Consider the following 19,525-nt stretch of genomic DNA (forward strand, 5'->3'; position numbering starts at 1 on the left):
TGGGATGAATAAACACATTCCCCTTAGGGAGGTTACTCTTGAGTAAAGGAATGTAGACATGTACACACACCTCATGGCTTCTTGGGTGTGGTTGGAGTTGAAATAAGTCCCCTTGGGTTTGAGGTAGGATAGGGATAGCATTTGGAATGGATTTTAAAGAATAAGTAGAATTTGATTGTGTCAAGATAGTAAACAACATTCCTGGGAACTCTTTTGAATAACTCATTTTTATTATATATTTTTTATAAAACACGCTAATAGATGGAGTTTAAATATGCTTGAGGCTAGGGGCCAGAGGTGAATAATATGTTAGATAAGCTTGGTAATTGTCCTGGGATACATGAGAGTGCATCTCAAGTATTTTATCCAAGACAGTACATGTAGCAGATTTGTTATTTGCACTTAACTCTATGATTGGTTTCATATTTAGTTAAAAACATCAGATATAATTTTCATTTTAAAGCAGGATATTACTTAAGTTGCTTTGAACAGGAATTTTTTTTTTTTTTTTTTTTAGAGCTGCACCCACGGCATATGGAGCTTCCCAGGCTAGCGGCCTAATTAGAGCTACAGCTGCCGGTCTAGGCCACAGCCACAGCATCACCAGATCAGAGCCGAATCTGCGACCTACACCACAGCTCACGGCAATTCCAGATCCTTAACCCACTGAGTGAGGCCAGGGATCGAACCGACATGGTTCCTAGTCATATTCATTTCCACTGTGCCACGACAAAATTAATTTTTTAACTTTTAATCCTAATGACAGGTATACGTAGTTAGTAATGGGATAGGAAATATATTAGATGAAATTCATATAAAGCCATCTGTTTAAAATCTTTTCCATATTGTATGAAATGTGATGAAATCCTGTTTGAATTGCTTCTTATTTACCTACTTACCTTAGTGTAGAATTATTAATAAAAATGGAATTGTAGATGCAGAAATCCAAAGAATGGTCATGTGTGGATGTGTCCCCATCCTTGAATAATTAAATTAGCTAAGTTTTAGCTTGTGAGAAATGAGATTTCTTTAAGACTGTCTTAAAGTCGTTCAATATTGATTACTCTTAAGCATTATTAAAAAGTTCTTTTTAAGAGTTTATTGCTTTGAACTCTGTTTTTACTTACAATTTGGAACTCTTTCAGGATGAAGATGGATTTCGAGAACTAAATGAGAATGGAAATGCTAAAGATGAGAATATTCAACAGAAACTTTCTTCAAAAGTAGTAAGTGACTCTTTAAAAAGATAAAATATTTGAACATATTTTGGTATATGGCTCTGTTGAAAAGAAATATTACAGGTAAGTGTAACGACTTGTGGGACAGCATGATACAGAAGAAATGCTGTATTTAGGACTGATCCTTAGTATTTCTTTCAGCATAGGCAGAACAAAGATGCCGTCCTGTGAGATCTGTAGTTCCATCACAGAAAAGAAAATAACGTTAATTAAAAACCATCATACAACATACAGGCCAGCTAAAATTTCCCCAGTTGATTTAAAAAAAAAAACAAAAACAAAAACAAAACTTTATTTTGGAGTCATTTCATTTTTAATCCAGGATCCAGACAAACATCACCTATTGTTTTGTCTCTAATGATAATTTTCCAGTCTCTCAGTCATTTAGAACAGTCCTACCATCTCACTCTGCTTTTTACGACATTGAATCTTTTGAAGAGTCTAAGTCCAACTATACTGTAGAACATCCCATGTTCCAGATTGTTTTTCCATATAATTAGACCTTTATGGAATCACTGACAAATGTTTTTCTCTGATTATCACAGTTGGATGATTTACCTGAAAACTCACCAATCAATATAGTTCAGACTCCAATTCCCATTACAACCTCAGTTCCTAAACGTGCAAAAAGTCAGAAGAAGAAAGCTTTAGCAGCAGCCCTTGCCACAGCTCAAGAATATTCAGAAATAAGTATGGAGCAAAAAAAACTACAGGTATGTATTCATTTTTGTGCACAAATATCATAGTATATCTGGTAGGTTTGGAGAAATGGATGCAAGAGCAACAAATACAATCATTTAAAATGGCCAACATTTTCATAGTGTAACAAATAAATGTTTTCATATTTACCTTGCAGGAAGCTTTATCAAAGGCAGCTGGAAAAAAGAATAAAACACCTGTGCAGCTAGATCTGGGAGACATGTTAGCAGCTCTGGAAAAACAACAACAAGCCATGAAAGCACGGCAGATTACTAATACCAGACCTCTGTCATACACAGGTGATATCATTAATCTGAGCAATTTGCTCTTTGGCTTTGGGATTATATTTTGGATATTGTTTGTCTAAATTACATATACTTCAAAAATCCAGAGTCTCATTACTCAGCAGTTCCTTTTCTGCCACCCATCGTACTACAGTACAGTAGCTTCCCAGCTATTACCTATCTTTCCTTTCTCCAACCCCCAGTCTACCTTAATAAGAAGTGATCTTTTTCAGTTATAAGCTCAGAACCTTCCAGTAGCTCTTTTTCTCACTTGAAGTGAAGCCAGAGTCCTAACTCCTGTCTTAGCTCACCCTGTTAGCTTTTTGCCCTCATCACCATTCTCCTCTGGCATACATTGCTCTAGCTATGTTAGCTCCTTTGCTGTTCCACACACACAACCAGTGTGCTCCTAGCTCACTGTCTATGTGCCTGCTATTTCCTTTACCTGGAACTCTCTTTCCTCTGGCATCAGTATACCCTGTTCCTTCGGGTCCCTGTTCAAATGTCAGTTGGTGTACTATACAAACTAACCAAATGTTTCTCTTCTTCAAAAGTTGTGATAAGAATCACAAGTAATTTGGCTCTGTAACTATTACATTATTCAATTTAAAGCCAAATGGGAAACATAGAAGTTTAATCAAATTGTGTGTGCGTGTGACAGAGAGAAAGGGAGGGAGGGAGAAAACAGAAAATGATCTAGTTTTCTACTGAAATTGTGATTTATACTTGAACAGACCTCATGAGATTTAGAGCTCAATAGCTCTGACGTGCACCCTCATTTGTTTTCAATCTTTGTTTTAGAGGATGAGAAATAAGATAAAGGGAGAGGCACCAACAAAAAGCACTGATGTAAAGATGTGGAAGTGACTTTTCTGTTTCTTTGGTTCCTATGTAAAGGGTCTATTTTTTTAAAAAAAAAAATAAGTAACAGTTTATAACTTTAGTCTTCTGTGCAAAATATTTAAACCTGTAGCTAGTTACCCATCCAGTATGCACTGTAGCTTTGAGTAACTATTAGTAAAGTTAATATTGAATGCATACTAAGATTTAGAGGTACATGTTGTTGAGATCAGCAGAGGGGCATTTGGGAATGGAATTGAGAGTGGTGTTCTGGAGGCACCATTGTCAGGTGACTGCAGGCAAGGGCTTTGGAGGTGAGCCATCTGGGTTCTTCTGAATCCTGTTCTTCCATCTATTTCCTTGGTGAGTTATTTAATCTTCCTGTGTTTCAATTTCCTTACATTAAAATGGAGATAATATGGAACCTGCTTCAGGACTGTTTTGAGGAATAAATGAGATGATAAAGTGCTTATAAGAGTGTCTGAGTTATAATCATTCAGTGAAGGTCAACTAATTACTTTGAGGAAGGGATTGTTAAACTGTGATACTTCAGATGGCTTATTTGTTACAACTTGGATTCATTTAGCACATGTTAATATACAAATGTAAATATCTGCAGAGTATGGTATCAGGAACTATGGAGTTACAGATACGATTAAGATAATGCATGTTGTCAGGAAGTTTATAATCTAGTCAGAGAGAAAGACATTAACATATATACATAACTAGTAAAAAGCAGTGCCCTAGGAAAGATACCAGCAAAGTTTTATGAACTTACAGAAGAAAGAGTGAGTTGTGTCAACAGGGAGACATGGGGAAGATGTTATGAATGACTTCGTATATGAGAGCATTTGGACTGGGCTTTGAAGGAGGAGTAGGGTTCTTGGCAGAAATGAGATTAACCTCTAACGTGACACCAGTGTTTAAATTGGAAAGTGTCAGTTGCTAAGAAATCAGTTCTCTTGGGAAGTCCAAATGAAGGATGGGACTGTGACAGAGATATGAGAGTTATAAGGAATTACAGGCTTTTAAATTGATGCAATGTGGAAACAGGTCAAAGATGACTCCAGACTCTCTGGCTTGGAGGATGGTGGTGGTAAGAGATATGATGATACCAAACAGGATAAGGATCATGGAAGAAGATTTTCTTAGGAGGAACAGACTCTGGCCTTGTTGTATTTGAAATACTAATTAAGGAGATCCTGGTGATCTCTATTTAATATACAGTTAGATATGTGCAGTTTAGGTTAGAAGTCTGAGTTTCAAATAGAGATGACTATTATAGCTGTAAAAATAATAAGATTGTCAGGGAAAATAAAAGAAGGAAAAAGATGCTCAAGGATAAAGCCTTATGGAATGCTCAGAATTAAAGGACAGAAGGAAGAAGAAACAGGAAAACAGGTCTGAGAAAGAATAAGGGAAGTAGGAGAATGTAATATCACAGAAAATGAGGATAGAATTTTGAGGAAGAGAATTAATCTTTAGTACAAAAATGCTGAAAAAAACTGGGATAGAGCAAAGACTTAGTTTGGGCTAGGTTATATGTCATCTTGGCAATAGCAGTTTCAAGAGAGTGTGTAGGGTGGAGGCCAGATTTTAGGAGGTAATTATGAGAAAGCCACCTATTCAGAGGTTTAGGGTAGGAGGAAAGCGGGGTAGTGGTACCTTAGAAACCAGTCAAGGGAGAGGTTTTGTTGGTTTGCCTGTTCTTCTGAGGATTTAGGGAAAAGAGGGGTCCCCCCAAAGAGAAACTTGAAAGATGCAAGGGAAAAAAGGTTAGAGCAAAATCCTTGAGGAATTAATCTCGAGGTAGGATGAAGAGCAGAGGTGGTTGGTGAGACTTGGATGGGAGTAAGGGTGCCCATTGCCTTCCTCTCAGGTGGTTTGTAAGTTTATACTGGAGAGCATCTTCTCAGGGAAGTAGCAGGAAAACTTTGCTGATAGAGGGTTGAGATTAGAGGTGAGGGCAGCTGAAGGGTAGGGGGTATCCACGGGAGAATGAGGGTATCAGTCAGGTTAAAAGAATTGCTGAATAGAAGTTCCCCCATGGTACAGTGGGTTAAGAATCTGACTGCATCGGCTCAGGTTGCTGTGGATGTTTGATTTCTGGCCCAGCACAGTGTAAGGATCCAGTGTTACTGCAGCTGCAGCATAGGTTACAGCTGTGGCTATTATTCAATCCCTGGCCCACAAACCTCCATGTGGTGCAGTAGTTCTGAGAGTACCCCTGAGAGGAGAAAATCACCATTCTTTATTGACAGGATGAAATGAGGATAGGAGTGATAGTCTACATATCTTATGTCTGGGTCATTCTTAGATTCAGTGAGAGTAAGTAGAGGTACAGAGTTTTGAAATTTCAGATGTAGAATAGTTGTGACTAAAGACCAGTTGTAAGAAATTGCCATGCTTGAGGGTTGCTGCAGGACAATAGAACTACAAATTTATTTATCCATACTTTGGAGCTGTATCTGAGGGGCACTACACAACCAGGTACTCCTACTATTATGACATGTTTTTCCACAAGAAGAGGGTGTTCTTGTTCTTAAAGATACATTGTTAGAAATTTTGTAAGTATGCGGAGTTGGCCAAAATAGTAAAATTAATGTTCTTGTTTGTTTTTAGTGGTCACTGCAGCTTCTTTTCATACTAAAGACTCTACTAACAGAAAACCTTTAACCAAAAGTCAGCCTTGTTTGACATCCTTTAATTCTTTGGACATTACTTCCTCTAAAGCAAAAAAAGGAAAAGAAAAGGAAATTGCAAAACTAAAACGGCCCACAGCACTTAAAAAGGTAAATCAAAATCCAGGATGTTTGTTTTGCAAAATAAATAAGGGTTTAAATCTGTTTCGCAAAAGTAGTTGTGGCATTTTAGCCAACAGATTATTGTAAAGAGTTCATAGATGTTCATCTTTATGATGACTAGTTAATTTGAGGTTGACCTATTTTATGTGTTGAACAAGGCCCTGGAGAATGAATTCTGTCTATGAGGTTTAAAAAAAAAGTTAAACATTTAGGCATCCAGAAACTTTGGATCTTTGGAATCAGAAGCCTAGGAAATACTAACTTCAGTACTTTGTAGTTTTAGGCAAGCCTTTCTTGTCCTCATCTTCATCACATGTCAGCTGGGCTAATAACTGCTCTATTTAACTCAGTATTGTTATTAGGGGGAGCAGAATTAGATGATCCATGACCTGATAAATCTAATATAACTATATATGATCTGGTTTCCAAATTTTTTATCCATTTTGGGGGAAACTCTAGTTTGTCAATTAGAATTTGAAGAATGAAGCAGATGTGGATTGATAGCTGTAGTATTTTATAGCATAATTATCTCCTTTTATTTTGGTTATAGTACTTCCTTCAGCTACAGTGCATAAAATTACATTTGCCTTTTTGCTAGTCAGTTTCTACTTAGCCAGCCAAAATTCTCATGTCCATTTTTAAGTGAACTACTATTTCTGTGTAATAGTGAACATTTTAATCACTCAGTGCATACTTAAAGAGTAATCAGTAATTAAGGACTGGTAATGACTTTTAGGTTATTTTGAAAGAAAGAGAGGAAAAGAAGGGCCGTTTAACTGTGGACCACAATCTTTTGGGATCTGAGGAACCAGTAGAAATGCACTTAGATTTTATTGATGATTTACCACAGGAGATTGTTTCCCAGGAAGGTAAGATCACCCTTTTCCCCCTTTCTTCTCATGGGATGATCCAAAATATTTAAATTGTTAGGTGACACATCACTAGTTATTTTCCTAAATATGCTCCGTATTTTATTTAAATTTCTTTGCTTTTTGAGAGTGGTTTCTTTTGAAAATGCTCCTGTAGGGAGATATTTAAAGGTGGGGGCAGGTGTTACATAGTAGGTCTGCGGCATTTTTGAGACTTAAAACCTGATTTGTTGTAAACTCTCATAATTATGATCTCACTAATGCATCCTCTGTAACTGTCACAGTTCCTTTTATTTTGTCTTTTTTTATATCCAGAACACAATTGGCTATCTTTCTTTGCAGGAGTACGGTTGACTCTTCAACAACACAGATTTGAACCACACAGGTCCACTTATTTACAGATGTTTTTCAGTAGTAAATACACAGTACTACTCAGCCATGGTTGGTTGAAACCACAGATGTGGAAGTACCACGGATACAGAGGACCAGCTATAAATTATATGTGGTTTAATCCCCATGTTGTATGAGGGTCAGCTGTATTTTTTATTGAATTGCCTTCGTTGATTTTCTTCCTTACTTTCATGGAATTAATACATATGCCACAATGAGGAGAGAATTACAAAGCTTGTTGTAGTGCTGAGTCCAGTTGGTCAGTAAGATTCAGTCCCACACAATAGCCAGCACATGATTCCAGTTGGAGCCTCACCAGAACTGCAAATGCTTTCTAAGATTTATACTACTGGAAAAGAAAAATTTTAAGAGAGACCTGATTAGGTCCCTTTTTCTGCTGGTATTTATTCCTCAACGTGTGGCTTATGCTTGGGTTTAGTAGCAGTGTTTCATTGTGTTTAGAAAAATGTTCTTATTTCTAAGGATTGTTCTGATATATTTGGTTAGGTTCCCCTTTACTTTCGATTAAATATCATTGGCTTTGTATTTAGGTGTATCTCTTTACACATTCAACATGTATTTGTTGAACACTTATCATATGTACTTTAGTAATTGGGGTGTGGGAAGGTCAGGAAATGTAATAAAAATATATGTCGGACTGGTCCTGATACAGAACGCTTACAGTCCAGTAGGGAAATAAGATAAATGTGTAACTTTGCAAATTAATGGACTGGATATTCATATATTAATTTCCTGAGTTTAGCCATTTAGGAAAGAGGCAATAACTGAAGGAGGCAGTCACATCAAGAGATGGCATCTAAAAACATGGCTGCCTGAGTGCAGAAGCAAAGATCGAATGAAAGAGAAAAACTGGTAGTGCCTGGAAAATCAGGAGTGGTGTGGAGAGAATGAGTGAGATAGAATGAACCATTGCCAGTAGCAATGGGAATTTTTAGACAGTTACAAAAATTATTTCTAAGAAATAGGTGGAAAAATAGAAATGAAGGAGACCAGTAGTATGATCCAGGATGGGATGCAGAAGCTAATATGTCTTTTGTTCTTCAATTTATTTTATTTACTTATTTATTTATTTTTGCTTTTTTAGGTCTGCACCCTCGGCATATGGAGATTGTCAGGCTAGGGGTCCAGTCGGAGCTACAGCTGCCAGCCTACGCCATAGCCACAGCAATGCAGGATCCTTAACCCACTCAGCAAAGCCAGGCATTGAACCTGCAATCTCATGGTTCCTAGTCAGATTCGTTTGCGCTGCGCCACGACAGGAACTCCTTGTTCTTCAATTTTAGATCCTTTAGGAATATATGTTTTAGGTAACTTGGCTTTCTCGCATCTCTTCTGTGGAGGCTTGTGCTTTGATTTTTTTCGGAGTATATTTTAAGATCTACCAGGAAGACTTCATTTTTGTAGTGTATGAGAAATGTTTAAGATATGAGCAATGACCAGCTTGGTAGCTTCTGGAGAATTTGGAAGTAGTACAGAAGATAACTGCCATTCTAAATTGTATTAATCAGTATAGAGCTTTTCAGCATTTGAAGTTTCTGAATTTTTTCCCCTCACCACACATCTCCACAGATACTGGACTGAGCATGCCCAGTGATACATCCCTCTCTCCAGCGAGTCAGAACTCTCCGTACTGTATGACACCTGTGTCACAAGGCTCTCCGGCTAGTTCTGGGATAGGCAGTCCAATGGCGTCTTCAACAATAACCAAAATCCACAGCAAAAGGTTTAGAGAGTAAGTTTTAGTTTCATTATTCAGGTTGAATAGTTAAGTATCTTGATTGTGGTTCTGAATATAATATTGTCATTACTTGGTAGGTTGAATAGACAGAACACCAAAAGTCGTCTTAAGTTTTCCTTTGAGATTTTGTTTAACAGCTGGTTTGATTATATGTAAAGCATATATGTCAAATAACAGATGCAGGGCAAAGGAAACATTTAGGGAATAAAATGTTACACATGTATGAAATAAACAGCTTGAAAGAAAAACAGTGGAGAAAAAATGCATTTTTTTTTGTCTTTTGTCTTTTTTGTTGTTGTTGTTGTTGTTGCTATTTCTTGGGCCGCTCCAGCGGCATATGGAGGTTCCCAGGCTAGGGGTTGAATCGGAGCTGTAGCCACCGGCCTACACCAGAGCCACAGCAACGCAGGATCCGAGCCGCGTCTGCAACCTACACCACAGCTCACGGCAACGCCAGATCGTTACCCACTGAGCAAGGGCAGGGACTGAACCCGCAACCTCGTGGTTCCTAGTCGGATTCGTTAACCACTGCGCCACGATGGGAACTCCGAAAAAATGCATTTTTGATGTTCTGTTCTTTAATGCATTATTTAATTTTGTATACTTTGATAGTTAATCTTTCCTTAGTTTGTCCAGTTATATCTTCTTTTCTCAAGTAATGTCATATTTGTACTTAACTAAACATTTTTCATGTAAACATTAAAACAATTTTCCAAAACAGAACTTTTTTTTTTCCACTAAAAAGAAAGGCAGGCCTAGCTTTTCCTACCATATAATATAATTTAAAAGTGGTAATTCACTGATCTGGCTATTCCGAGATTAGAAATTACACCAATTCTCCTTGTTAAAGCATCTGCTTATGGTAGAGATTATGGATGAGAATGAGTACAGTAGGTTAAGAATTTACTTATACTTGGATAAGTTCCTTATCCTTGAAATTAAGTACTATAGTGGCCTCACACTCATTTCCTTTCTGGTTTTTTAATTGCATTCTAGCCATACATGATCTCACAATGGGCCTCATTAGGTTGCTTTGCCTGATACAAGAGCATGTGACTTTTATCTCAAGGCCTCTTTGGTTTTGGCTTCACTTTGATTATCCAGTTCATCCTCTGTAGCCATAGATTTTCAGAGTTAGACCATTGAGGTCATCATCCCTAACTCCTTATCTTTTAGGGTTGAGGAAGCCAGTGCCTGGAGACTGATTTATCCAAGCATGCAGGATGAATTGCTGGTATTAGGGCATTCAGTTAGCTGTTATGAAATTAATTTCTTTCCTACTAGAAGCATCTTTAGTATTCATTGGAATGAAATAACTCTATACATTATATCCTTACCAAAAACATACCTGTGTTTATCTAATAGCAGGCTAACGTTTGATGTTTATCCTTAGGAATTTTATAATTGGGAATTTTAGTACTTCCCGAGGTTAACCTATCCTTCACCTAAAAGCCAGTCTCTTGTAATTCAGAAAAACTCCTCTGTTTTTCTAATAGACTGAAGAACCTTAAGAGACTTTAAAGACTTTTTTTCCTTTTATTTTTATGACTGTACCTGCGGCATGTGGAAGTTCCGGGCTAGGGATTGAGTTCCAGCTGCCAGCCTATGCCATAGCTTTTGGCACAGCCATAGCAAAACCCGATCCGAAGCTGCATCTGCAACCTACACACTGCAGCTTGTGGCAGTACCATGTCCTTAACCCAGTGAGTGAGGCCAGGGATCAAACTTGCATACTCATGGATAGTAGTTGGGTTCTTAATCCGCTGAGCCACAGTGCAAACTCGGGTTTTTTTTGTTTTGTTTTTTGTTTTTTTTTCCTTTTTAAATGAAAACTTGCTGCTGGGTATATCTTTTTCCTAAAGTAATTTTATAATTATTTTTCTGGTATTACAGGTATTGTAATCAAGTTCTTTGTAAAGAGATTGATGAGTGTGTGACTCTTCTTCTTCAAGAGCTTGTCAGTTTCCAGGAACGCATCTACCAAAAGGATCCTGTAAGAGCAAAAGCGAGGAGACGGCTGGTTATGGGTCTAAGGGAGGTTACCAAACATATGAAGTTAAACAAGATCAAATGTGTTATAATTTCTCCAAATTGTGAAAAAATCCAGTCCAAAGGTATGAACATTTTACTTTTGAAGAATTTTGATGTTTGTGTGGTATAATTATAGAATAGATAGTGAATTTGTAAAAAATGTAAATAATTTTTTATTTTTATCCATTTATGTTTTTATGGCTCACCCATACATAGTGTATGGAAGTTCCCAGGCCACAGATTGAATATAAGCTGTAGCTGCAACTACACCGCAGTTTCGGCAATGCCAGATCCTTGGACCCGCTGCTCTGGGTTGGGGATTGAACCTGAGCCTCTGCGGCAACCTGGGCTGCTACAGTTGGATTCTTAACCCACTGTGCCACAGTGGGAACTCCCTACAGTGAATTTTAAAGTGGATACCTTAGGTCTTTCTTAGTAGAGTTTAGGTATAAAGCATAGTATTGAACTTGAGTAAAGAAAATGCAATATTTGAGTACCTGAAATTATGTAATAAAATTGAGATCAGATCATAAAATCCCCATTTATGAACCCTAGTGAAGGGTTTAGGTTGGACCAACCAAGTATCCCCTATGCTGTAGTGGGGACAAGTAAGAGTGCATTTCTTTACCTCTGCACATATATTCTACTTACATTTTTTTTATATTACTTTCCTTTGATGGCTTTTTTATCTTAAAAAGAATTAGGAAAAAGTTAACGGTCTGTGCTCCTGTTTGTGGTGGTGTTTTGTCTCTCCGAAACCAGCAATAGCAGAGACTTTGGGACGAGCCAGCACACAAGTACTTTGGACTAAGTCATGCACCCTTATCTGTCCTTTTTCATGGAGGAGCCACATGGGGTGATTGGAGTAGACAGATGCATCAAGTACCAGTAGCAGGCATATTCTCCATAGGGGAAAAATACCAGTAAAAACATTAATGTCTTTTTTTTTTTTTTTTTAAGGCTGCACTTGAGGCATATGGAGATTCCTAGGCTAGGGGTCCAGTTGGAGCTGTAGCTGCCAGCCTGTGCCACAGCCACACTGAATCCCAGCTGTGTCTGCAACCTACACCACTGCTCACGGCAATGCCAGATCCTTAACCCAGTGAGCGAGGACAGGGATCAAATCTGTGTCCTCATGGAAGCTAGTCAGATTTGTTTCTGCTGGGCCACGATTGGAACTCCAAGACAATGTATAAGTAATTGATTTTACTGCATGTGATAGCTTGAGATGAGAGATGAGATAAAGGAATCAGCCATAATTAACTATTGTAATTAATTTTTAAAATGTTTATTGGAGCTCCCACTCTGGCATAGTGGAATTGGAGGTGTCTTGGGAGCACTGGGACATAGGTTTGGTCTCTGCCGCAGCACAGTGGGTTGGGGATCTGGCATTGCTGTACCTGCAACTTAGATCACGACTGTGGCTCAGATCTGATCCCTGGCTAGGAGCTCCATATGCCACAGGGTGGCCACAAATGGAAAAAAAAGTTTATTATATTGAAATTTGACCCCTGCTGTGCTAACCCCTCTGGAGAAACAAAAATAGTGGTATTAAAGGAATGTGGTATTTGACTGGGGAGAAAGAAAATGTGTACATATGTTTACATATAATGTAGTATAAATTCAAATAGGAAAATGTGTGGAACAACCTAAGTGCCACAGCATTCATAGAGTCCTTTGCTGCTCTGTTTTATGCTTTAACTGTAGGGTGCTAAAATAGCTCTGTTTAGGAAGTAACTAAAATAGAACCTCTGTGTATGTTGATTTCTCAGGTGGCCTGGATGAGGCTCTCTATAATGTTATAGCCATGGCACGGGAACAAGAAATTCCTTTTGTGTTTGCCCTTGGAAGAAAAGCTCTAGGACGTTGCGTGAACAAGCTGGTTCCTGTGAGTGTAGTGGGAATCTTCAACTACTTTGGTGCTGAGGTGAGGCTTAGAAGACACAGTCCCTCACTGCCCCCACCCCAACCATAAGTACATCTTTTAACACATGCCGGTGTTAAGTTTGAGCATTTGGAGAAGTGAGATGATGACTCTCCAGGAATGAGTGGAAAATTCTTGAGTGTTACGTTTCCTTTTTTAGTGTTGAAAACATTTACATAATTGAATCCTATAGCATTTTGAAAATATTTTAGCTCATTTCTGCCACAGTTTTTTTTTCTTCTGGATTCAGATATGTAGTACTTGATAATATATGTAACTGCTGGGTAAAGATAGCTAATACTGTATAATGTAAAATCATTTTTTTCTGTCTATATGTTGGGTATATTATGTGCTACTAGTCAAGAGAGAAAAGAATTTTTTTAATTGGAGAGGATTTAACCTTTAGAAAATGAAATTCCCCAACCTAGTTGACAGAGTAATTCTACACCTATGATATTTGTCTTCCTCTTACAGTCTGCTAATACAAAGTCTTGCCCATAGGAACTGGTAATTGATAAAGTAGATGTTATATAGAGTAATGCTTATTCTTTTTCTTGGTTAATACTTTATTAACAACCACCTGTGTACTCCAGCCTCTTCACAATATCCTGTCATAGTTGTGTCTCCTACTCTCTCTCCTGGGCTTTTTTTAAAATTAATTAATTAATTAATTTTTTTGTCATTTCAGGGCCACTCTGGCAGCATATGGAGGTTTCCAAGCTAAGGGTTGAATCAGAGCTGTAGCTGTCAGCTTACACCACAGCCACACCAACACTAGATCCGAGCCAAATCTGTGACCTACACCACAGTTCATGACAGCGCCGGATCCTTAACCCACTGAGCGAGGCCAGGGATCGAATCTATGTCCTCATAGCTCCTAGTCAGGTTTGTTAACCACTGAGCCACAACGGGAACTCCTTTAATTGCTTTTTTGCTTTACTAAGTGCCTGCCCTACTGAAGTTCTGTCTGGCTTAGGAGACTTCTGATTAGATTCCAGTATGTAGGAGCTTTCCTCTTTAACTTGTTCCATTTCTTCTTGCAAGGTAATAATCCTGTTGTTTGCAGCTGCAAGCTCCTCTGCCAGTTTAGTGTTGGATTTTTCTAATGCATCCACTTTTACCTGAAGGCTGTTCACAGTAGCAGTCAGATGTCCGTTAAGTTCTTCCTCATAGTTCTTCTGATCCAGAATTGCAGTAATCTGGCCATCTTCTTCAATACCTTTACTGCTGTTCCCATCTTTGAGATATATGGAGAAATTTAAAACCCCATCCAGAGAGTCCAAGTCTTCTCCTTTCATACAAAAATTGGCATCAGTGACATTCAGGCCCACCAAAATACCAGCAATTATGGCTTCTCGTCTTCCCTCATGAGGGCATTAGGGAAGTTCCTGAGAAGTTCTTTTTTATTGATCAAAGCTCTCATATATTCTGAAAGTTTCTTTTGCATTAATACCAAATGAAGCCAGGCTCTTCCTCCACCTACTGGTATTTTAAATCCTGGAAGATTTTTAACACTTGCTGTTACCTCTGCAGCTTCTGTTTATCTGTGAAGGTTTTGATTTCTCCTTCAAATCTGAACGAGAGCCTTGCTGGGTAGAGTAATCTTGGTTGGAGGTTTTTTTCCTTTCATCACGTTGAGTATATCATGCCACTCCCTTCTGGCCTGCAGAGTTTCTGTTGAAAAATCTGCCCATAGCCTTATCGGGGTTCCCGTCTATGTTATTTGTTTCTTTTCCCTAGCTCCTTTCAAGATTTTCTCTTTGTCTTTAATTTTGGTCAGTTTGATTAGTATGTGTCTTGGGGTGTTCCTCCTTGGGTTTATTTTATATGGTACTCGTTGTGCTTCCTGGATTTGAGTGAGTGATTCCTTCTCCATGTTAGGGAAATTTTCGGCTATTATCTCTTGGAATATTTCTTCTGTCTCCTTCTTTCTCTCTTCTCCTTCTGGCACCCCTATAATACAGATGTTGGTGCGTTTCATGTTGTCCCAGAGTTCTCTGAGACTCTCTTCATTTGTTTTCTATCTTTTTTCTCTTTTCTGTTCTGCATCCATAATTTCTACTAATCTGTCCTCCACCTCACTTATTCATTCTTCTGCCTCCTGTATTCTGCTGTTAGCTGCTTCTAGTGAGTTTTTTATTTCAGTTATTGTATTTTGAATCTCTTCTTGTTTAAGTTTTATATCTTGTATCTCTTTGGTCAGTGTTTCCTGTAAATTATCCATCTTTGCCTCCAGTTTATTTCCAATGTCTTGCATCATCTTCAGCATCAACAATCTAAAGTTTTTTTCCTGGAGGCTAAGAATCTCCTCATCGCTTAGCTGATTTTCTGGGGTTTTTCCTTTCTCCCTCATCTGAGTTATAGTTCTCTGTCTTTTCATTTTTTATAGGTTTTTGGTGTGGAGATCTTTTTACAGATAATAGAGTTGTAGCCTCTCTTACTCCTGATGTCTGTCCCCCTTGTGGCTGAAGTCGGTATGGGGGCTTGGTGTAGGCTTCCTGATGGGAGGGGCTGATGCCTGCCCACTGGCAGGTGGAGCTGATTCTGATCCCTCTGGTGGGTGGGGCTTAGTCTCTGGATGGGCTTGGGGGGGGGGCAGCTGTGTGCCTGAGGGGTCTTTAGGTAGCCTGTTTACTGAGGGGTGGGGCTGTGATCCCACCTGGATTGTTGTTTGCCCTGGGGCTTCTCAGCTGCTGACTGACGGGTGGGGCCAGATTTTCCCAAAATGGCCACCTCCAGAGAAAGGCACTGCTGCTGAATATTCCCAAGAGCTTTGCTTTCAATGTTCTTCCCTCACAACAAGACACATTCACCCCTGTTTTTCCAGGATGTCCTCCAAGAACTGCGGTCAGGTTTGACCCAGATTCCCTTGGAGACTTTGATTTTCCCAGGGACCCAGTGCACGTGAAAGTCTATGTGTGCCTTTTAAGAATGGGGTCTCCGTTTCCCCCAGTCCCGTGGAGCTCCTGCACATGAGCCCCACTGGTCTTCAATGCCAGATGCTCCAGGGGCTCTCACTCCCAGTGACAGATCCCAGCATGTGAGGGTTTGATGTGTGGCTCAGAACTCTCACTCCTGTAGGTGAGTCTCTGAGAATCAGTTAGTTTCCAGTCTGTGGATCTTCCCACCCGGGAGGTATGGGGTTGTTTATATCTCAAAATCGCCCCTCCTACCTCTTGATGTGGCCTCCTCTTTTTCTTCTGGAGTAGGGTATCTTTTTTAAGGTTTCCAGTCCATTTTGGTGAAGAGTGCTCAGTCTTTAGTTGTGAATTTTGTTGTTTTTAGGAGAGAAGTTGAGCTCCAGTCCTTCTATTCCGCCATCTTATGTTTCAGGCAGTGCTCCATCACCACAAAGAACTGCTGAAGAGGTGCTAGTCAGAGTCCAGCATTATCCCCAGGTTCAGAGCAGATTCAGTCAAGGCTTTACTGCTCAGATTGGCCATGTTTATGAGGTTCATGCATTCGTTAGCCATGAGATAATTAGGATGGTGTTTGCCACCGCCGCCACTGCTTGGGTAGCTCAGCAGCAGGAAGGGCAGCGGGGAGCCCTCCGATGCCAGGGTCCTCTAGGTGCATTGTTGCTGCCGCGGCGGTGGGTATGCTATGAAGCCAACACCTCCATCACCTGGGTAGAGCAGGGGGTAGAGAAATGCTTATTAACTGATTAAATTTTAAGCCTCGTGGGATTTTTTTGAGTGTGTGTGGTTTTTTATTTTAGTATGTCATTTGACTTCATTTTGCCTTTTACATTGAAATGTTTTCAGTTGTACTTGTTTTATTTTTTATTTTTTATTTTTTTGTCTTTTTTGCTATTTCTTGGGCCGCTCCTGCGGCATATGGAGGTTCTCAGGCTAGGGGTTGAATCGGAGCTATAGCCACCGGCCTACACCAGAGCCACAGCAACGCGGGATCCGAGCCATGTCTGCAACCTACACCACAGCTCACGGCAATGCCAGATCGTTAACCCACTGAGCAAGGGCAGGGACCGAACCCTCAACCTCATGGTTCCTAGTCGGATTCGTTAACCACTGCGCCATGACGGGAACTCCATGTACTTGTTTTAAATTGTATACAAGCTGTATGTAAAATAAGACTTTTATGAAGTTTATTTTAAAATATTTTGTGACACCACTGATGAACTGTTTTCCACTCTTCCCAACCATACTGTTGTGTATATTTAAGAGTCTGTTATTCCTATCCAGTCACTATATTTGTATATCTCCATTACCCTAGCCATTCAGTTTCTCTGCCACTAGTTAAATTATCTGTCTACCCACCTACTTTCTATGATCATATAATCAGTACTTATCCTGCCATAGCAGCCCATGCTTTCTCACTTAGAGATACTGTACTGCCTTGCTATAGTTCATGTGTTTCTTCTCTTGTAACTGTGAATTCCTTGAGGGCAGATTCTTGTTTTTGTACCCCTGACACCTTTTGTATTACTTGAGCCTGAGCAGGTGATAAATGTTTATTTAATAAATTGTATAGTAGATGTATATCTGTCTGTTCCATTAAACAGTATGTGAGAATTTGGGTGGTAAATAGCCCTATGGTAAAGACATAATAAAAATTTCCTTTCTTGTTCAGTACTAGAGTTTATGGAATAGGAATGGGACCAGGGTCAGGAAAAATGGGCATGTTTGTTTTTAATTGTAGTGACTTCTTACTGAATTATATATATTAGTTTATTACGATTTTTATATTATAAAATACTTGCCAGTTTTGTTTGTACATTGTTTCACTTTTCTGTTTTGAGGTAGGTACATTATTGTTTAAACCAAAATATATTCATAAAATGAAGGTAAAGGAAATACTAATAATGCCAAGTGTATCTACTTGTACCTGTGGTAGTGCACCGAAGTTACTTCTACCGTGTAGTAAGACTAACCCTTAAATTAAGCTTTCTGTCCTTACCCTGACATTCAAGTCCTTTTTATTCCCTAATAGCATCTCTTTTCAATTTTATTTTCTCTTCTTTTTGATATTATTTTATTCCCAACAGTTTCTGTGTTTTAGTTATGTTGTAAAACCAATGTTAATCTCAAAATTACATATTCATATGCCTGTTTTCTTTTTTTTTTTGGCTTCATTTAAGTGTATGATTTGTTGAACATTGCAAACAAATATTTATGCAGTCTGTTACATGTAACATATAGCGGCTGTTTTTAACAGAATTCATTTCCCTGCTTTGTGTGTGTGTGTGTGTATGTGTCTTCTTAGGGCTACACCCATGCCATATGGAAGTTCCCAGGCTAGGGGTCAAATCAGAGCTATAGCTGCTGGCCTACACCACAGCCACAGCTATAGCAGGATCCAAGCCCAGTCTGCAACCTGCCCCATAGCTCATGGCAACACCTGATCCTTAACCCACTGAGTGAGGCCAGGTATTGAACCTGTGTCCTCATGGATACTAATCAGGTTTTTTACTGTTGAGCCACGATGGGAACTCCCTTCCTGCTTTTTTTTTAAACCCTTTTTTTTTTTTTTGTCTTTTGTTATTGCTGTTGTTGTTGCTATTTCTTGGGCCGCTCCCGAGGCATATGGAGGTTCCCAGGCCAGGGGTTGAATCGGAGCTGTAGCCACCGGCCTACGCCAGAGCCACAGCAACACAGGATCTGAGCCGCGTCTGCAACCTACACCACAGCTCACGGCAACGCCGGATCGTTAACCCACTGAGCAAGGGCAGGGACCAAACCCGCAACCTCATGGTTCCTAGTCGGATTCGTTAACCACTGCGCCACGACGGGAACTCCTAAACCTTTTTTTTTTTTAATAATTTTATTTTTTAACACTATGCTTGCCTCCTCTCTGTGTGGTTTTGTTGTTGTTGGTTTTTTGTTTTGCCTTTTAGGGCTGCAACCGCAGCATATGGAGGTTCCCAGGCTAAGGGTCCAATTGGAGCTACGGCTGCCAACCTGCACCACAACCACGGCAACATCAGATCGAGCCACATCTGTGACTTACACCACAGCTCACAGCAATGCCAGATCCTTAACCCACTGAGCAAGGCCAGGGATCAAACCTCCATCCTCATGGTTCCTAGTGGGATTTGTTTCCTCTGTGCCATGATGGGAACTCCCCTTCCTGCTTTTTAAAAATAAGTAAATCCTGAATATATTTTTGATACTACTAGTATCTACCCCTTTTTAAACATCAACATTTAGCAGCAATGTTTAGCAGAAGTGTTTATTATACCTATACTTCAAACAATTTAAAATGCAGCCAGGTAAAGCACTGCTACTTGTGTTTTTCTCTCTTAAGTTTAATTTTTAGAGACATATTATTCCATTGTAATATGACACTTTTTATGATTTTATGGCTGCCATGGTACATGGAAGTTCACAGGCCAGGTGTTGAATCTGAGCTATAGCCGTGACCTTTGCCACAGCTGTGGCAACACTGGATTCTTTAACCCACTGTACCGGGCTCAGGATTGAACCCATACCTCTGCAGTAAACCAAGCCACTGTAGTTGAATTCTTAATCCACAGTAGAAACTCCAGTAATATGACACTGTTTGCCCTGTCTTCATCTTGTTATGGTTTATATTTAAATGACAGTGCCTTAAGAAGAAAAAAGAAATTGTGCTGTACTTTTCCCCACTGTCTGAAAACATAATTTTATATAAAACTAATAAACAATATATGTAAGTTTTAGAGTATTTTATAAGATTTTGTGGTTTGCA

At 39.2% G+C, this 19,525-nt stretch overlaps 1 protein-coding gene across 3 annotated transcripts in view; it reads left to right on the forward strand.

Annotated features, from left to right (window-relative positions):
• Positions 1-19,525, forward strand: part of SECISBP2L (SECIS binding protein 2 like) — a 55,771-nt gene that overhangs the window by 24,253 nt on the left and 11,993 nt on the right. For 2 of the 3 annotated variants that reach the window (XM_047766413.1, XM_047766414.1), the window contains 8 exons: positions 1,146-1,226; positions 1,784-1,951; positions 2,095-2,236; positions 5,684-5,853; positions 6,602-6,734; positions 8,715-8,877; positions 10,777-10,997; positions 12,687-12,841. In XM_047766413.1, coding sequence (XP_047622369.1) covers positions 1,146-1,226; positions 1,784-1,951; positions 2,095-2,236; positions 5,684-5,853; positions 6,602-6,734; positions 8,715-8,877; positions 10,777-10,997; positions 12,687-12,841 — 1,233 coding nt within the window. The remainder of the gene's footprint in view (positions 1-1,145; positions 1,227-1,783; positions 1,952-2,094; positions 2,237-5,683; positions 5,854-6,601; positions 6,735-8,714; positions 8,878-10,776; positions 10,998-12,686; positions 12,842-19,525) is intronic. The other variant, XM_047766415.1, reaches the window with a different exon arrangement.

Source organism: Phacochoerus africanus, chromosome 2, assembly GCF_016906955.1.
Source record: "Phacochoerus africanus isolate WHEZ1 chromosome 2, ROS_Pafr_v1, whole genome shotgun sequence".
Classification (NCBI taxonomy): Eukaryota; Metazoa; Chordata; class Mammalia; order Artiodactyla; family Suidae; genus Phacochoerus; species Phacochoerus africanus.